General features: G+C 37.4%; 1 protein-coding gene across 1 annotated transcript in view; it reads left to right on the forward strand.

Annotated features, from left to right (window-relative positions):
• zanl (zonadhesin, like) overlaps positions 1–16,894 on the forward strand; it is a 119,894-nt gene that overhangs the window by 68,776 nt on the left and 34,224 nt on the right. The window contains exons 32-37 of the mRNA XM_039749641.1: positions 6,591–6,767; positions 8,014–8,216; positions 8,305–8,449; positions 10,196–10,437; positions 14,254–14,418; positions 15,208–15,335. Coding sequence (XP_039605575.1) covers positions 6,591–6,767; positions 8,014–8,216; positions 8,305–8,449; positions 10,196–10,437; positions 14,254–14,418; positions 15,208–15,335 — 1,060 coding nt within the window. The remainder of the gene's footprint in view (positions 1–6,590; positions 6,768–8,013; positions 8,217–8,304; positions 8,450–10,195; positions 10,438–14,253; positions 14,419–15,207; positions 15,336–16,894) is intronic.

Below are 16,894 nucleotides of genomic sequence, written 5' to 3' on the forward strand. Positions count from 1 at the left end.
TACGCACAGATTCCTGCATCTGGATTTTTCTGTGCGTAAGCACATTTCAGCTTTTGTGCTTACGCCATGTTATAGTGGGCCTCATGTATAACGCCGCGTAGAACTCGCACTATAACAAAGGAAAAACATACTGTTTGTTCAAATAAGCCGTGGTATAATCAACAAAAGGAAGTTGATCGAGTGACATAGCATGTTGGAGAAACATGAAAGCTCACATCCACAAAATCGCACAGTGCCGGAAATAAAAAAAGAAGTCACATATCAAAGTCGCCGTGGAAAGCCGAGTTGTAAGCCCACTGTCTGAGTGTCATATGAAAGCTTATTAGGGTACAGAGAAAAAAGCCACACGGTGGGGAAAAAGCACAAAATGTCCACTTCAATCTCGACATTTCCACTTTAATCACGTAGTTTATTTTGTCATTAAAGTAGAACATCATAAACTTCATCTTAAAATCGTTTAATTAACCAGTTTCTCAAATCACATCGTAATTAAAGTAGCACGTTAAATGCTTTGTTTTGTATTTGATCTTCTATGTGCTCTATGTGTGTGAATCACTACTTGTTTCTTAAACCGGCTCTCTTCCTCCAACTGGACACAGAATCAATTACATTTGTGATATTACAGCTCTCTGAATAACTAAAATACTGAGATGTATACGTGATGTCATTTTCATGATGATAGGAGTTAAAGCACGTTATTAAACATGTTTCACTTCGATGAAATAATTTATTGCAGCAGTACTCAGGGGCGGCTCTAAGCTTGTGGTGGCACTGGGCAGAGGAAGAATCGGTGGCTGGCTCCTTCGCCCGCCAATGTCAGTAAAGTATCTAATGCACGGTGGATGGCCACGTATGTTGCAGACACTAGCCGCCTCGTGCTCATGACACAAGCATTTAACTTTTGCCGAAATTTGTCGCTGCGTTTTTAGCTGTGTTGTTATTTTATCTTTCTGTTTTATATTCAATATATATTGGCGTAGCCGTCACTGCAGTCAGTGCTTTTCTTTCCCCAAGTAACCGATCGCCATACAATCAGCTCTGTAATAGACGTTAAGCCATCTGTAAGCTTAGCCAATTCTTCAAAACGTTTAAAGAACATTGAAATATCTTCGTAGTACATGTTTAATTATTCTATCCTTAAAGACACTCCCAGTGAAGAATATAGATTATTTAAATGAAGTTAAAGTTTTATCTGTATAATTTAACAAACATATTTTGCTGCATTTCACCTTAAAAATGATATCGTCATCATATGTAAATACGCGCTTTATAAAGTGGCTCAGGTTGTGCGATATTATAACTATAGTGCAAGTTTACAGTGGGGTGATTGTACTTATAAGTACAAACAGTTCTGCACTTGATTGGCTGCATTTAAAGTTCTTGGGATTAAACTGTTTTGAACCGCGAGGTCCGTACAGGAAAGGCTTTGAAACGTTTTGCCGTGGCAGAGACAGCGTGTGCTTAATGCCGTATACCGATAATTCTCTTTCCGATCAGCTGCTGCTGTGATTCACACTCAGATACAGAGATATAAATACTCCGAGTGGTGCAGTGAGAGAAATATGGAAAAAGATGATCCGCTGTGGCAACTCCTAACGGGAGGAGCTGAAAGAAGAAGAAGAAGAAGAAGAAGAAGAAGAAGAAGAAGAAGTGAGAGTAACAACGCTAAAGAAGTTATGGTATTTGGAATACTATGGCTGTTCCCTGGACCATTATATTGTTACAAGTTAATTACAATCAGATGCATTACACTAATAAACAATATGCGGTTAGTTTCTGTGTATTTATAAAGCCGCGTCATGAAAATAATGAGTAATCACACAAGAACAGTACCATTGCTTTGACGCTGGGTGCCGCCAGTTTGCAAAACCGAGCGGAGAACTTGCATACGATAAGGCATGAGGTACCGTGGAAAAGTGCGTGGCTTTACGCCAAGTGTAGGTTTTATACATCGCGATTTGAACGTTGAAAAGTTCTTACGCAACATTTCTGTGCGTACGCACCGTTTATACATGAGGCCCCAGGTGATCAACTTTGATGGTACAACAGGAATGAATGCTGAGGTGTACTCTATAAACATGTTTTGCCGCAACACTTCTTTGCCAGGATGGTGTAAGGTAAAAGCAAAATGGTATGCTTTATAGACAGATTTTGAAGATAGCCAAACTGGAGGTGCTCCAATCTGGCATATTTGCTGTAATGTACCCCAGCTCCAGTCTTTCAGAACTTTTCATTGAGATCAGATTAGGCACCACTCACCTGTAGTCATTGACCTAGTTCACCACAGTTTCTTTGGCATGTTGTCTTTCTGAAGCAAAGAGACTGTAGATTCTCTCACTGAAAAATATAATCGAAAATGATGGTTAAATGGTTTTGTTACTCTAGCCTGTAATTTTTATATTTAAAATTTAAATATTTTTTTAAGGATTTCTTTTTTTTATTTGTAGTGTTTTCAAACCTTTAGAACTTTGTTTCACTTTCACTTCTTACTTTTGTTTTGATTTAAGATTTTTTTTTGTTTTATTTTACACCTAAATTTTGTATTCACTGCAGCACTCTATTCTTTTTCTTATGGCCACCATCATTTTGTGCACCTGTTGCAATGATGTGAGTGTACGTTGCTTGTGATATCATTGGTGCTTCACTATCTATGCCAGTGCCATATTGGACTTTTCATCCAAATTTGTGGATAATTTCTAAAACCTTTTTTTTTCCTGGTTTGACTAAATCTTTGGTTTAGTTCTCTAAGACTTTGATGTTGGTTCGCATATTTGGCTTTGATACACAATAGTTTGATTCCTGGCTTTGACACCTGCTTATCTTAAGATAATGATTTCATCTTCAGGTCCTTTTTCTACTTTTGCCTTTGTGATCTGATAGCCTAGATCTGTGGTAGAATAGGTCTGTATATATTTTTAAAACGTGTTTTGAAATTATGTCCTGACTGGAAACTTAATGGAAGCTGACTTATTTTTCCACAGAAACTGAGAAAGATGATAATTTTCAATGCAGACTCTTGTATGCAAAGCACTTTTTTGTCCCATTGAAACATAAAAAAATACATTACGTTCATCTGGAAGAGAAAAGATCAATGTGATTGAATTACCATTTATTTTGTAATCTGTAAGGATATGCAGAGACCTTGCTACATTTTGTGTGCATCATGGTTATATTCAGTTTCCATCTTAACCCTTGTGGGTCATGGCCGGAGCCCTTACCTCGCCAGGATGCCCTGTGAAGGACTGGTGGGGAGAGTATTTGCAAGACTGTTTCTCCCTCGAACCGAAAGAGGGCAGCCCATGGAAGTTCATCCCTGCTGAGGCCCATGGCCACCACAAGGGGGCACCTGGACTTTTTTTTTCCGGTTTCTTTGTGGTGGTGGCCTGCGCCACCTCCACCTACTCAAAGCTTCATGATGCTCCAACAATGATGGACGGATTAAAAGGAAGAAGTCTACGTGACCATCATCATCATCAAGCCCTTCCGTGAGAATCCTAAATCCAAAGAGGACTGTTTCATTTATGTTAGGTAGAATGCCCAGAGGGGACTGGGCGGTATCAAGGTCTGGAATCCCTACAGATTTTATTTTTTCTCCAGCCGTCTGGAGTTTTTTTGTTTTTCTGTCCCCCCTGGCCATTGAACCTTACTCTTATTCGATGTTAATGTTGATTTATTTTGTTTTATAATTATGTCTTTCATTTTTCTATTCTTTAATATGTAAAGCACTTTGAGCTACTGTTTGTATGAAAATGTGCTATATAAATAAATGTTGTTGTTGTTGTTGTTAAAGGGCCCTATTTGGCAACACCTCTGCCACACCTGGAAGTGCTGCCAGAAGAAGCTTGTTGGGTAACTGGACTCCTTCTAGGTTCCCTATAATAGAAGCTGGTCGCCACCAGAATTAATGGTCAGAGTTGGGAGGTGGAAGAACTGGCAGAAATAGGGACTGTGTTGTGTTCTGTAAGGCAGCAGTGTTAATAAACCGTGTGCTGTGTGGACTAAAACCTGCCCTGCCTATGTATGTCGGGGCTAGGGAGGCTGTATGCGTCCTTGGGTACCACACCTTGTATTGATGTTTAGCAGCTTTAATTGCTTTCAATATTGCACCTGAATTTCTTACACGTTTTTATATCATAAAACTGAAATAGCTTTGTCTGAGTCTTCAGTAAATTTCAGATGTCATAGTTCCTTTTTAGGAAATATGCAGATTGTTTTGTAGGCACATAGGTGTCTAAATATATTTTGTTGAATCCAGTTACAATGGTTGCATACTTATCCAAGTCTGACAAGGAATCCCTAAACATGTCCCAGTTTACAGAATCAAAGTAATCCTACAGCTTTTCCCATAGCCTCTTTAGTCGAACACTGAATCTTACCAGTTCCTCACTCTTCAATTACTGTTTGCAAGCACCACTGACAGGTGGTCTGACTACCTGAGATATGGGCTTGGTAAATATTAGTATCTCTAATTGGGGTGTAACAGCGATCCAGATTGTTAGCACCCCTGGTGGGGAATAAGATATGCCAATGATAGGGTGCATATGCCGATGATTTAGGGTACATTTCCCAAAACATTTGGTTTTGGTGAAGTTACGAGCAAAAATAAATAATCCATCAGAATGGAAATGTTCTTATTTCATTCTGATATTACATTGACCACTCATCACAGCACTGGTGTTGGGTTGAGGTGAAGTGTATTGTAAACAGCAATCAGAAAAAGACTGGAGAACTGTCTTGAGAGGCAAAACAATATAAAAATGCACAAAACTCTACAAGTAGCAACTCAACTCATTTACCTTGCCATATGTATATTTTTTGAATGAGATCTGGAATCCAGGGATGAATAGATTAATACCTCAGCCGACTACAGTATATCATCAAACTAGGTTTCAAAAAGGCAAAAGAATTATGGCACAATAAATGGCATAAAAAATTACATGATTTAAGTGATAGCAGCATGGAATTTCAATCTATAAAATTTAAATTCTTATGAAGTCTACAATGGTGAAAAATAAACTTGTACATATAATAACGGTGCTATAACAATTACAGATATTATATATATTTAGCAGTTATTTACCAGAGTGACATCTTTGAAGAATAAAGATGAAATATTCAAGTCAATGCAATTAAAATCATTCCAATTTTTTAAACCTCAGAGGGCATTTAACCATTGGAAACCAAATAGGTTCAGGTACTGCCAAGCAGCATCTCTCTCTATTGCAGTATGTAATTCTAAGTGTTGTTTCTTTTATTTCTCTGATTAGATCTTGCTTTATATTTTTTTCTTTCTGTATCTCAGTAGCCCTTAACATACAATATGTATGTATTTTATGAAATATCCTGAAAATACTGTGTATCTTACTAATAATTACTGAGGGTCACATGGGAATGCAGTGGTTGACTACTGCTTTGATCTCATGGAAGCAGCATGCTGAGCTTAACACCAATACATTTTCTGCATGAAGTCTACGCATTCTACCCGTGTCTCTGTGATATTCCCTTGCTGTTTTTCAGTTTTCTACCAACATCCCCAAGAATGTCTATGTTAACTTGATTGTTGATTCCATAACGGTCCCTGTCTCAGTATGAACGTTAATATATATGGATGTGGGTCCTATAATAGATTGGAGCCCTGGTCCTAAAATGTTTTACATTTTTATATACAGGTCATCTATCCTATAGTACCTTGAATTAAATAGTAGAAATCCTTCAGCCTTTGTATGTGTTTTGCACTGCAGCTGAATCCATAACTATAAAGGGATGATGCCTCCCAAACACAGGCTTTACTGGCCAGGAGTCCTTCCTGCGCTTACCAGCTTCATGATCTTAACAGGCCTACAGGGGAAAAGCTCTAAATAGATCCAAAAATCTTCACAAAAGCTTTCACAAGGAGCAAGAAACATCAAAAACTTCTGGTTTATAAAGGGTAGAAACAAAGAATCGTAACAAAAGAAAAAACAATGTTTGTTAAAAAAAATAATGCTAGAACAAGCTTAAAAGAGCAAAAAGAGACAGAAAGGTATTGCTTGAAGGTACACCTGAAGCAAACAAGTCCCAATACGTTGATCTAAATACAAAGTACTAGTCCACAGCAAATAAAGGTCAGAAGAATCCAGAAATACCAATATAAAGACAGAGTACATAATTAGTAAAATAGCAGAAATAACACAAAGATATGACAAATAATAATTCATAATTAACAAAAACAAAAAAAAAACCACAAACATAAACACACATACCCAACAGTATGAGTTTCTAAACAGTATGGCAGAATATATTTCATCCATAAAGGCATGTGAGAATGAAAACATAAAAAGAAGTTGAAATTACTGATGGATTTTGAAGCTACATTTTCCACTCTGTACACATGACAATGTTGACTCTATACACCAAAACTTTTTCAAAGTTATATTCAGCTTTGCAATTTACCAGTTTTGAGGATAATATTTATTTGGCATTCTGGTTAACACTTTCCTTTGGGTCACAGTACCTTTAAGTAACCTTACTCACAAAGTGTACAGGACCATAAATTAAAGCTTAATTTGGCCTCACAATGTTAATTTCTTCCCCTTTTCTTTCATATGCAGGTGTGTTCCAGATGTGCCATGCTGCAGTTCCTCCTGATGCCTATTTTGAAAACTGTGTTTATGATGTGTGTGGTACAGGGGGTGATGCGGTGGCCCTCTGTCTTGCTCTGCAATCCTATGCTGACCTCTGTGCCCAGGCAGGAATACCCATTACCTGGAGGAACAACACATTCTGCCGTGAGTCCCATCTTTTCTCTATTTGTTATTATGATTATGTGCATTGTTTTTGCTGTGTTAAGAATGCACAAAAATTGTATAAATGGTGTAAGGCATCCTAGAAATCCAACAAGGTAGGTAAGGACTTCACTAGCCTACCCAGATGTAACATCTCCCCAGACAGCCATCCCCCAAAATCCATAAACAGGTGTGGTCGAATAAATGTCACAAAGTACAAAATAAAGATTTGGGGACCGTCCCCATATATTGTCGTCAGACAATAAGAAAATTAAATGATTCAAAGCCTTGTAAAAAAGTACAATGAACAATGAACTGTTTTCAAAATGGCGGTTATATAGAAAGCAAAACACATGTGACAGGAAACGGTTGGCAATGTGGTGATGTGGCAACAGGATCCGGAAGTGAGGTGTTTTGTGGGAGCCGGAAATTACGTCATCAATGGTGGCCAGAAGTCACGTCATCGCGGCCATTTTGGAACACGGAAGTTGCAGTATTATTTTCCTTCTTGTTTTCTGTTGATGAGAGAAAAGAGTTCAGGTAAGTACCACGTGACAACCCCTTATCTTGCGATGTTTTACTCACCTTTAGGCTCTTTGACTGCCTCCTAATCGCCCATGTGTGACACAGGCTTCAGTCTGCACAGGCCTAAAGTTCAAAACATATCTTAAATGTCACAAAAACACCAAACAGCAAAAACATCCCACAAGGGAGAGGAAGTGCAAAACACAATATTTATAGATGATGAAATATTTATTAGTAATTCAAAACAGACAAAAAAAAATGGCAAAAGTTGAAAAATAAGACAGTAAAGATTGTCTAACAAGACAAGTCATAGCAAACAAATCTAAATATGAGATAAAAAAAATCAAAAGCCAGAAACAAAAATAAAAAATCAGAAACCAGGAAAACAATACTCACTTTGAGCACTCTTCAAACATCAGTGCACCACTGAAAGATCATCTCCCAGCATCAAATATAAAGGCTAATTTTGGTCCTTTAGCAGTGTCATTATGGTGGCTCTGCCTCTTGGGGTTTAACCAACAAAACACAAGAAACATAAATACATTTGAATACATGATACATACAGTAAATACTAAATAAAAAAGAAATTCCATAAAACCTTGTAAAATAATAATAATTCAAAAATAGCAAAGGAAAACAGACTTGCATCCTGGCTGTTAACATAACACCTTTTCTTCCTTCTCATGTTTTATCTGTCCATCTGTTGCTCTCTCTCACTTTGCAGCTTTGAAGTGTCCACCTGGTAGCGACTACTCTCCTTGTGGTGCAGCATGCCCGCCTAGCTGCACAGAACTGGATGCTCCTAATTCCTGTGACCTGCCATGTGTAGAAGGCTGTGTATGTGATCCCGGCCTAGTCTTGAGTGGGTACAAATGTGTGCCTTTTAAAGAGTGTGGATGTGTGGACCAAAACAATAACTATCATCCGGTTTGTACCATTAAGTGTTTGCTTTACTTATGTGATCCAACTGACTCAAGGAGCCATCTTTTTATTGCTGGTGTTTTTACTTTGACAGGTAGGGGACAGTTGGCACCCAGGTTCTGACTGTTCCAAGCATTGCACTTGTAGTCCTTTCAATAACATCACGTGTCAGGCCTGGCATTGCAGCCCAGAAGAATTATGCCAGGTACAGGATGGCGTGTTGGCCTGCCATTCACAAGGTAAAAAGTTGATATAATGGGTTAGAATTCAGTGTTTTAAAGAAAAGGCAAATTTCCTGGAAAATTCTGCTATAGGTTATTGTTGATGGCTATGGACATAAATATTTACCTGTCTTGCAAAAGTGTCACCTGCTTTGAATTATCAGACTGCTTTGATTAGTATGTCATCCACATATAATATGAACTGCCTGCTTCCTTTGAAAATTAACGAGTTCTGGGGACATTGGTTTCTAATCAACTACTTCTTGATAGCTGACAACAATACTATTGTTGAACCAAAAGAGGAAATTGGCATGCACCATTGTTTAACTGATCATCATGTTGATCTATGCAGAGATTGAAGCATTTATATATTTCTGGGTGAATGAGAATAAAGTAGAACAGAGAAGTATGGTCTGAGACTCATGACTGTTGCCTGCTTCTTTTATGCTTTTGACAGCATATTGCTGTGGCTACACCCAGTAGCAACAGTGGCTTGTACCTGGCCCAGGTTCCCCTAGACTTGAGGCCGGTACCATTGACAGTTTGAAATTAACCCCTTTTAAGATGAAGATAACATCAGATATAGTATCTGATTTGTCTTCTTGTATTTGGAGTTTTTCATGTTGGACATCACAGCATTGACTTTCAGCAAAACAAAGATGTTGGCTTAAAACATTTGGAATTTAGCCTATTTTTAAATATTTACCTGCTTAATTAGGTTGGACAGTTTAGAGACAAAACCAGAGAGGCGAGATTGCATTGGTCTGACATGTGCAGAGGAGAGATGCTGGTTATATTGGGAGAAAAATGGCAGGGTTTAAGCTACCATGGAAGAGGAAAAGAGGAAGGCCTAAGAGGAGGTTTATGGATGTAGTGAGAGAGAATATTCAGGTGGTAGGTGTGTCAGAGCAAGATGCAGAGGGCAGGAAGATGTGAAAACAGATGATCCTCAGTAGCGACCCCTAATGGGAGCAGCCAAAAGAAAAAGATTAGCAGCACCAACCTAAACTGCTCAGCACATAGAATTATATTTCTTAGTAGCGCAAAACTGCAAATGATTAGCATTTGATGACATTGTCCTTTGGAGACAAGCAACATTTTGGTAATAAGATTTGATGGTTGGAGAAGCCCTTTGTGGAGTTTGCATATTCTCCTTGAGTTCTTGTGGGTTTCCTCCCTGTGCTCCAGTTTCACCCTTGCACTCTAAAGACATGCAAGTTAAGTGGTTTGTTATAATTGACAATAGTGTGTTTGTCTGTGCATGTGTTCTCCCTGTGATGGACTGTTGCCTTGTCCAGGTGCTGTTGTTGCCTTACAGACAGTTCTTGCTGGGATAGGATCCCTTCCCCTGGATAGAAAAAAAGATGATTGGGAAAACAGTTAACATTATTGCATGACAATAAATACATAAGAACTTGAATTTGATTGGGGGTTAAATTTCAGCTTACCCACTCTTAGTGAATAGTTTCAGTGTACTCTTGCTGTCTGCATGTTTTCCCCCAGCATGCTATACCTGTATTAATGCCTCTAAATTGGCCTGATATAAGTGAGTGATATGTGTTTGTTATTGTACCCTGGTACCAGCCGAGTGCTTTCTGATGATCTTTCCTTTTTCCCTACCAATTCATGTTGATTTGAGCTGTGGTGACACACAACCCTAAAAGTGTAATAAATACAAATTCAGAAGATTCAAAGATTGTAGATTCAGGAAACAGATGGACAGAATAAAATTAAATCTGGTTTGGTGATGTGTTTTCTCTGTAGGGGGAGCTGTGTGTCACGTGGCAGGAGACCCTCATTACTACACCTTTGATCATATCATGCACACCTTCATGGGCACATGCACATACACTCTTGTGGATGTGTGCAACTCCAGCATGGTCACACCTTTTACGATTGTGGCCAAGAATGAAGAACGTGGACAGCCAATGGTGTCATATGTAAGATCTGTGAGCGTGAAGATTCACGGCAGCACTGTCACTCTAAATAAGGGACGTCGAATATTGGTAAGAAAGGAGAGTTTCTAAGAATCTGGGACAATGAAATGTGAAATATGAGGTGATAGGGCAAAATTTCATATTAATTAGATTTTTACTTTTAATAACATAAATGCAGCTATACAAAGGCTACTAACCATTCATTTCTTTATCACTGAGTTGACACCCTTTCAATTTCATAATGATTAACTACATAAATGGCATGAAAAAGCTAATTGTGTTATTAATTTATTGACAGATGATTAGTAATTAGCGAGCAGGTGAATCACTAAAACATGGCCATTGCTTATAAAACTGAATAAATAGTAAATGGTAATTGGTAGCAATGAGAAAATATTGATATCCCTACTTTAAATGTACTTATGAAGGTGACTGATAGTCTGCTATTAAAAATGTATCAACTTCAATAGATTTCCTTGGAAAAGAACTTTCTGAACTACTTTATGTTCACTTAAAGAATGAAAGCAATGGTTCATTTTCAACTGCAATAAATAGATAATTGAAAATTAAACAATGACTAGCCTGTATAAAGCTAACTTTGTCTACCTGTTATGTTCATCTATGCAACAGCCTCATTAATCATTCAAAGTGCCCCTCAGAAAGCATATGATATCTTTTCTTGATCATCAGAGCAGCCACCAAAATATAAGAACTGTTCATGTGCTCCAAAAATCAAATGAAGTGTGTCTGTTACAACGTGATCATCCAAAGTCAAAAGCCAAAATAAAAATTTGAGTTGTATTTTAGCTTGACAGGTAAAGAGGATGGTGTTTTGATTGCTTTTATATATGAATAATATGATTTAATTTTACATTGTGGAGTAGAAAGAGCTCAGGACAAGGATGTTGACCATATGAATACAAGTCTCTTATATAAACAATGATGAGATCCTTTATCTTTGAAAGATTTATAAGCTCAAGGTTATCTACTGGCCAATGCCTTAATTCATAAACCACAAAGTGGTGGTATTTCTGACTAAGATGGAAGATTTTAAATTTATATTTACATTTTTTTGCTTAGTAAACACTTTTATCCATAGTGGCTTAAAGAGGTCAACATAATCAAGTAAACATCAGTCTTGGGAACAATTGATCACCACTAGTAAAAGGGTCAGAACAAAGTACACACTTGTTACACTTCCTTGGTTCCTAACAGTATCAAGTTAGACAGAAATTCACCAAATAAGAGAGTCTTCAAATGCTTCTTATCACATTGAGAAGTCAGAATTTCTAATGGAGGTGAGCAGCTCATTCAACCAACTCAGGGCTAGTCAGAATCTAGATTAAGATCTGATGACACATAGAGATGGCATCACCAAATGCTTTTCATCAGTGGACCTGGGTATGCAAGAAGGAACCTCACAATTGTCTCCATAGTTGCTTACCCTTGACTATTCTAAAGGTAAGTACCAAGAATTTGAACATGCTATGTGCCTCCAGAGAAAGTCAATATAGTGAACTGAAAAGAGGAATGACACATGCCTGGCTTACCTGGTTGTACAACAGACAGGTTGCTTCATTTTGAATAATCTGCAGATACTTGATGACACATACTGATACTCTTGCCAGCAAAGAGTTGCAGTAATCCAGATAGGACAAACCAAAGTCTGGACCAGGAGTTGCCAGATATGGTCTGATCTTGCAGATGTTGTATAGAGTAAATCTACAAGACCAAGAAATGTAATCTTTCTTTGCCTCATTTGTGAAAATATAGAACATACATATTATATATAAAAGCTTCGCTCACCCACCCCGCAACCCCCACCCTTGGGGGCACGCTTCACGCTAGCCACTTCACGTCTCTGCCGCTCACATTGTGAAGGGGAGGGTTGAATGCACGCTAAGGAGAGGTGGACGAATCAGCTGCTGGCTGTCTGTTAGCTACTATCGAGCTGCGTGACCTGCATGTTGCGCTGTGCGTCGATCATTTAAAAGCCCATATAGCAGATGCTGCTGCCGTGATGTGTGATCTGTATGTCACGCTGCGCAACAATCATTTAAAAGCCTGTACAGCAGCTGTCCTTTTATCTCACTTCCTTGTCTTGTGGGATGTTAAAGTGTCTCTGAGAATTTGTTTGTAAGTAAGACATGACATGCAAGAAGTCTCGCGGGACTTCAAAGTGTCTTCCTGAGATGATCACGTCTCGACCCAAATTTTTTTTATATAACTCTGCCTGACTTTAAAACCACCATTTTGTTTCATATAAGTCAGTTCTGTCTTGAACTCCGTATTAAAGACAACAATTTTCACTGTTCTTCCTTACCAAAGTTTCATTATATGGGGTGGCTACCCCAAACCTTTCTGTGGCATTTTGTCCTTTATTTTGACAATATACAGTATATATATATATGTGCAGTGGTACCTCGGTGTAGATCCTTAATCCGTTCCAGATCCTTTGACTTATACCAAACAGGACGTATACCAAAGACATTTTTCCCATAAGAAATAAAGGGAAAGTTATTAATCTGTTCCCATGAAAAAAAATCCTATTGTTATTGGCATATTATACTTTGATGGGGTTGTATAAAATAGTTTAAACACTGCTTAATACTAAAATACATAGATACAAAAGCAATTAGATTGAATAAATGAAAATTTAACCTCACTTTACTAACTAACTAGACTTTAATAACATCTTTGTTTTTCACAATTGTAGATACCATCATTCTCGGAATACGGTATGCAGCAGCTAAGTCCCAGATACGCATGCCACCTTCATACTTTTCAACAATCAATTCAAATTTACCCGAAAAAACACAAAATCACGTGAAAATTCACAGAGAGTTATAGTGCAGGTTGTTCACTGAATGCTAACAACTGGCGTACTGACGCTCATGCGCAGTCGTGGCTTTGTCTCAAGAGAAGTAAACAAGGGTAGCGCACGGTGTTCTAGCACGCGAGTCGTATTCCAAACAAAGGTTGTATACCAAGCAAACTTTTTGGGGTTTGGGGAATTTGTATCCCATATACTTGAAAATATGCAAAAAGGAATGACGTCTTTACAGACATCAAGTTAAAATGGAATTTAAATAAATAGGCTGAAGAATATATATGTTGGAGACAAGAGATGTGGCAGTTGGTGCTAATCACACATGCGTGACTCTATCTCTCTCTCTCTCTATATATATATATATATATATATATATATATATATATATATATATAATCATTCGCACCACATGTAAAAATTGGTAAGAAAGGTTAGAAAAAAATCACTGTTTGCTGAAGAACTGTCATCTTGCACTGAAAAAATGAGAAACACCTGACTTTTAATTGAAACAAGTTCATTCAATGAAAAACAAAGCCCTCATCAAGAAATTAATATTTTTATATATACACTGCTCAAAAAAATCTCATTGGATGACTGGAAAATCTTTGCTGAGCAATACTGTGTAATTTGTTGAGAACAAACTGATGCAACAACGGTCAAAGATGTGAAAATAACCAACCCACTGAGTGCTGGATTGAACATCTCACTGAAAATCAAATCAGTGACAAAGACACTAGCTAAATGAAAAAATTAGAGAAGAATCTGTCGAGAAGGATAGGAAAAGAACAACTGTCTGTGGCCACCATCTCCAAAACCATTCCCCTTTTGGGGTTGTCTTGCTGTTGCCTCTCTAGTGCTCCTGTTGTCCCTTTCATTTACACCAAAGCAGGTGAAGTTGATTCACCATTGCTTATGCTTCCTAACTGGACAGATTGATATTCATGAAGCTTAACTGACTTGGTGTTAGCCTGTGATGATTAAGTAGTTCCTTAATTTGACTGTACAAATATACTATAGAATACAAAGTTTGTTTAATCGCTGTCACTTTATTTTAGGTTGATGGGCAGCGCGTGTTGACTCCACTTGCAGGAAGAATTCCAGGAGTGTCCCTATTGGCCAGTGGAGTTTACTCAGTTCTGGAAACTGATTTTGGATTAGTTGTCAAATTTGATGGTGTTCATCACTTAGAGATAAACATTCCAGGGGCTTATTTTAACAAGGTGAATACTTATGTTCTACTTTTTTTTTCTTTGCCTTTCGCCAAAAGAATTACATAACTAAAACCATATAATGTTCAGACGTCATATAATATAAAGACAAAAGACAAAATTTGAAATACAGAAAACAAATATAGTAAATATGTGGAAGAACACAAAAGCTGATATCCTTTCTTAACACCAAAAGAGCAGATCCCATTCCATTTCTGTGCCAGAATAAACCATGTTCTGTTTTAAACCTAATCCAATCAAATGGAGGACATTTTGAGAACAACCTTACATATATCACTTGTGATCTCACATCCTAGCTACTTAACAGAGTTGAACACCCCGCAGGCTGTTCAAATTAGAATGTACTAATAATTAAATAAAGTGTAGAAATGAATGATCTTTATATTTATATGGATTTGCACCACAAGGTTTTAAATGATAACATCTGGTGAAAAAAGCTGAGAACAGATCATCTTTAGCTATGATGAGTCATGTGGTATGTGCTGAATTATCTTTTTGGTAGTCTTAAGTTTTAAACCCAAATTACATTGGACATATATTTCACATATAAGTGGTCACCAGCAGGTCATCAAAATATTTAATGGTGTAAAAATAACCTGTCTTTCCATTTGCAGAATTTAGTAGAAAAATGTCAGTCATAAAGGAAAAGGCCTAAGGATTTTCAACTTTAAATTGAATTCAAAACTAGCAAAATAATTTTTAATATATGCAAACAAGAAGCAGACAATCAAATAGTTCATGACTGCCCTTTTATGTGTTTAATCTTTTTCCATTTTTTAGGTGTGTGGAATGTGTGGAAACTATAATGGGTATACAGGAGATGAGCTGCTCATGCCAAATGGCCAGCTAGCCAAAGATGAAGTTCAGCTGGGAAACAGCTGGAAGTCTGAAGGGGACAGCGACCCAGGGTGAGTGTGAAAAAACTATGACAACCAAATACCATTTGAAGTAAATAATACATTAAGGTGCTAATTGGGAAGACATGTATTCAGCATTTGTTCATATTACATACAGCACCACCTTTCATAGATAACCTGTAATGAACAGAATTAGAATATTAACACACAATGTGATAATCGTATCAAATAAATAACAAATTAATTTAGTCCTATGATCATAAACCATACAGTACATAATAATAATTCTTTACATTTATATAGCACTTTTCTCACTTCTCAAAGCACTATCCATGCTCGGAGGGATGTGAACACACGATCACCTTACTGCGAGACAGCAATGCTACCACTGTGCCATGTGCATATACATAATGTATATTCAAATTTTTAATGCACTCCTTTAGGCAATTTAAATTCTACAGAACATTGTCCCACACATATAAGCCTTAAACCAATTTATATCAACACTACAATAATTCAGCTTCAACATAACATAATAATATGGAAATTACAAATCTGAGAGACAATGTTCTACTGAAGAATGCTCTGAACCTGAGTGAATTCTTTTAAATTTAAATGCTTTCTTGTGAATTGAGTAAAAAAATAATAAAAAGGACAGCTTAGAGAAAATAAAAGTTGCACATATTGCAATTCAGTGGAAGGCAGAATAACAGATGTGCAGTAATTACTTCATAATTCACCCAAGAAAAAATATATTCCAACTCAAAGTTAACACTTGAATACCAAATTAGAATGTTCACTTAATAAGCCATTTAATGGGGCATTGTGGCTCTAATAGATTGTGGTCAGCAGGACAGTGTTCTCTTAGCTTTTCCTGAGCACAGATTCCATAAGGTAGCAAGTTGCTTATTTCTGCTTGAAGGAGAGAAGACACCCCTTTGATTAACTCTCACATAACAAGGAACAACAAGACCTGTGTAAAGTGCTCCAACTTTCATATTGGTTGACTAAGTCTCTGAATATATCCTGAAAGTTATGCCATATATACATTTTTTATTATTTTTTTTAATTCTTTGTGACCACTAGGGGGTGCCCTGCAGTAGCAGATTTCAGGCACGGCACAGTGCACAGGCACAGTAAAGAATTCAAAGAAAGTAGATTTTTATTATACAAAAGTACCTTTTTACAGGCTCACAAGTACAATCACAAGCACAGTTAGTTATTTTCCTCCAGTCTCTTCCAGATAAGCGGTGTCTGCTTTCTCCCAACTACAATTTCCCAAGTGGCCAGTTAAAAGTTTTTGTACCGACCAAGCCAGAATACCAGTCCATCCATTTGACACACCATGCAAGTCTCCTGGTTGAGAGAAGGCACCAGGTTCTTCCTGGCTATGATGCCAGTCCATCCATACAGTCCTTCACAACTGCTTATCTATATGAAGCTCACAGAGGAACAAAGGAGAATCTATTCAGTATTGTATCTGCACATAAATCTAGACATAAACTGAATACAAGGAAAGAATTACAATCAGGCATAGAATTTGAAGAGACAGTTGACAAAGACTTTAGGAAGGTTAAGAACATATTTAGAAATCAGATAAGCAGAGAAAA

This window comes from Polypterus senegalus, chromosome 3 (assembly GCF_016835505.1).
Source record: "Polypterus senegalus isolate Bchr_013 chromosome 3, ASM1683550v1, whole genome shotgun sequence".
NCBI classification, from domain to species: domain Eukaryota; kingdom Metazoa; phylum Chordata; class Cladistia; order Polypteriformes; family Polypteridae; genus Polypterus; species Polypterus senegalus.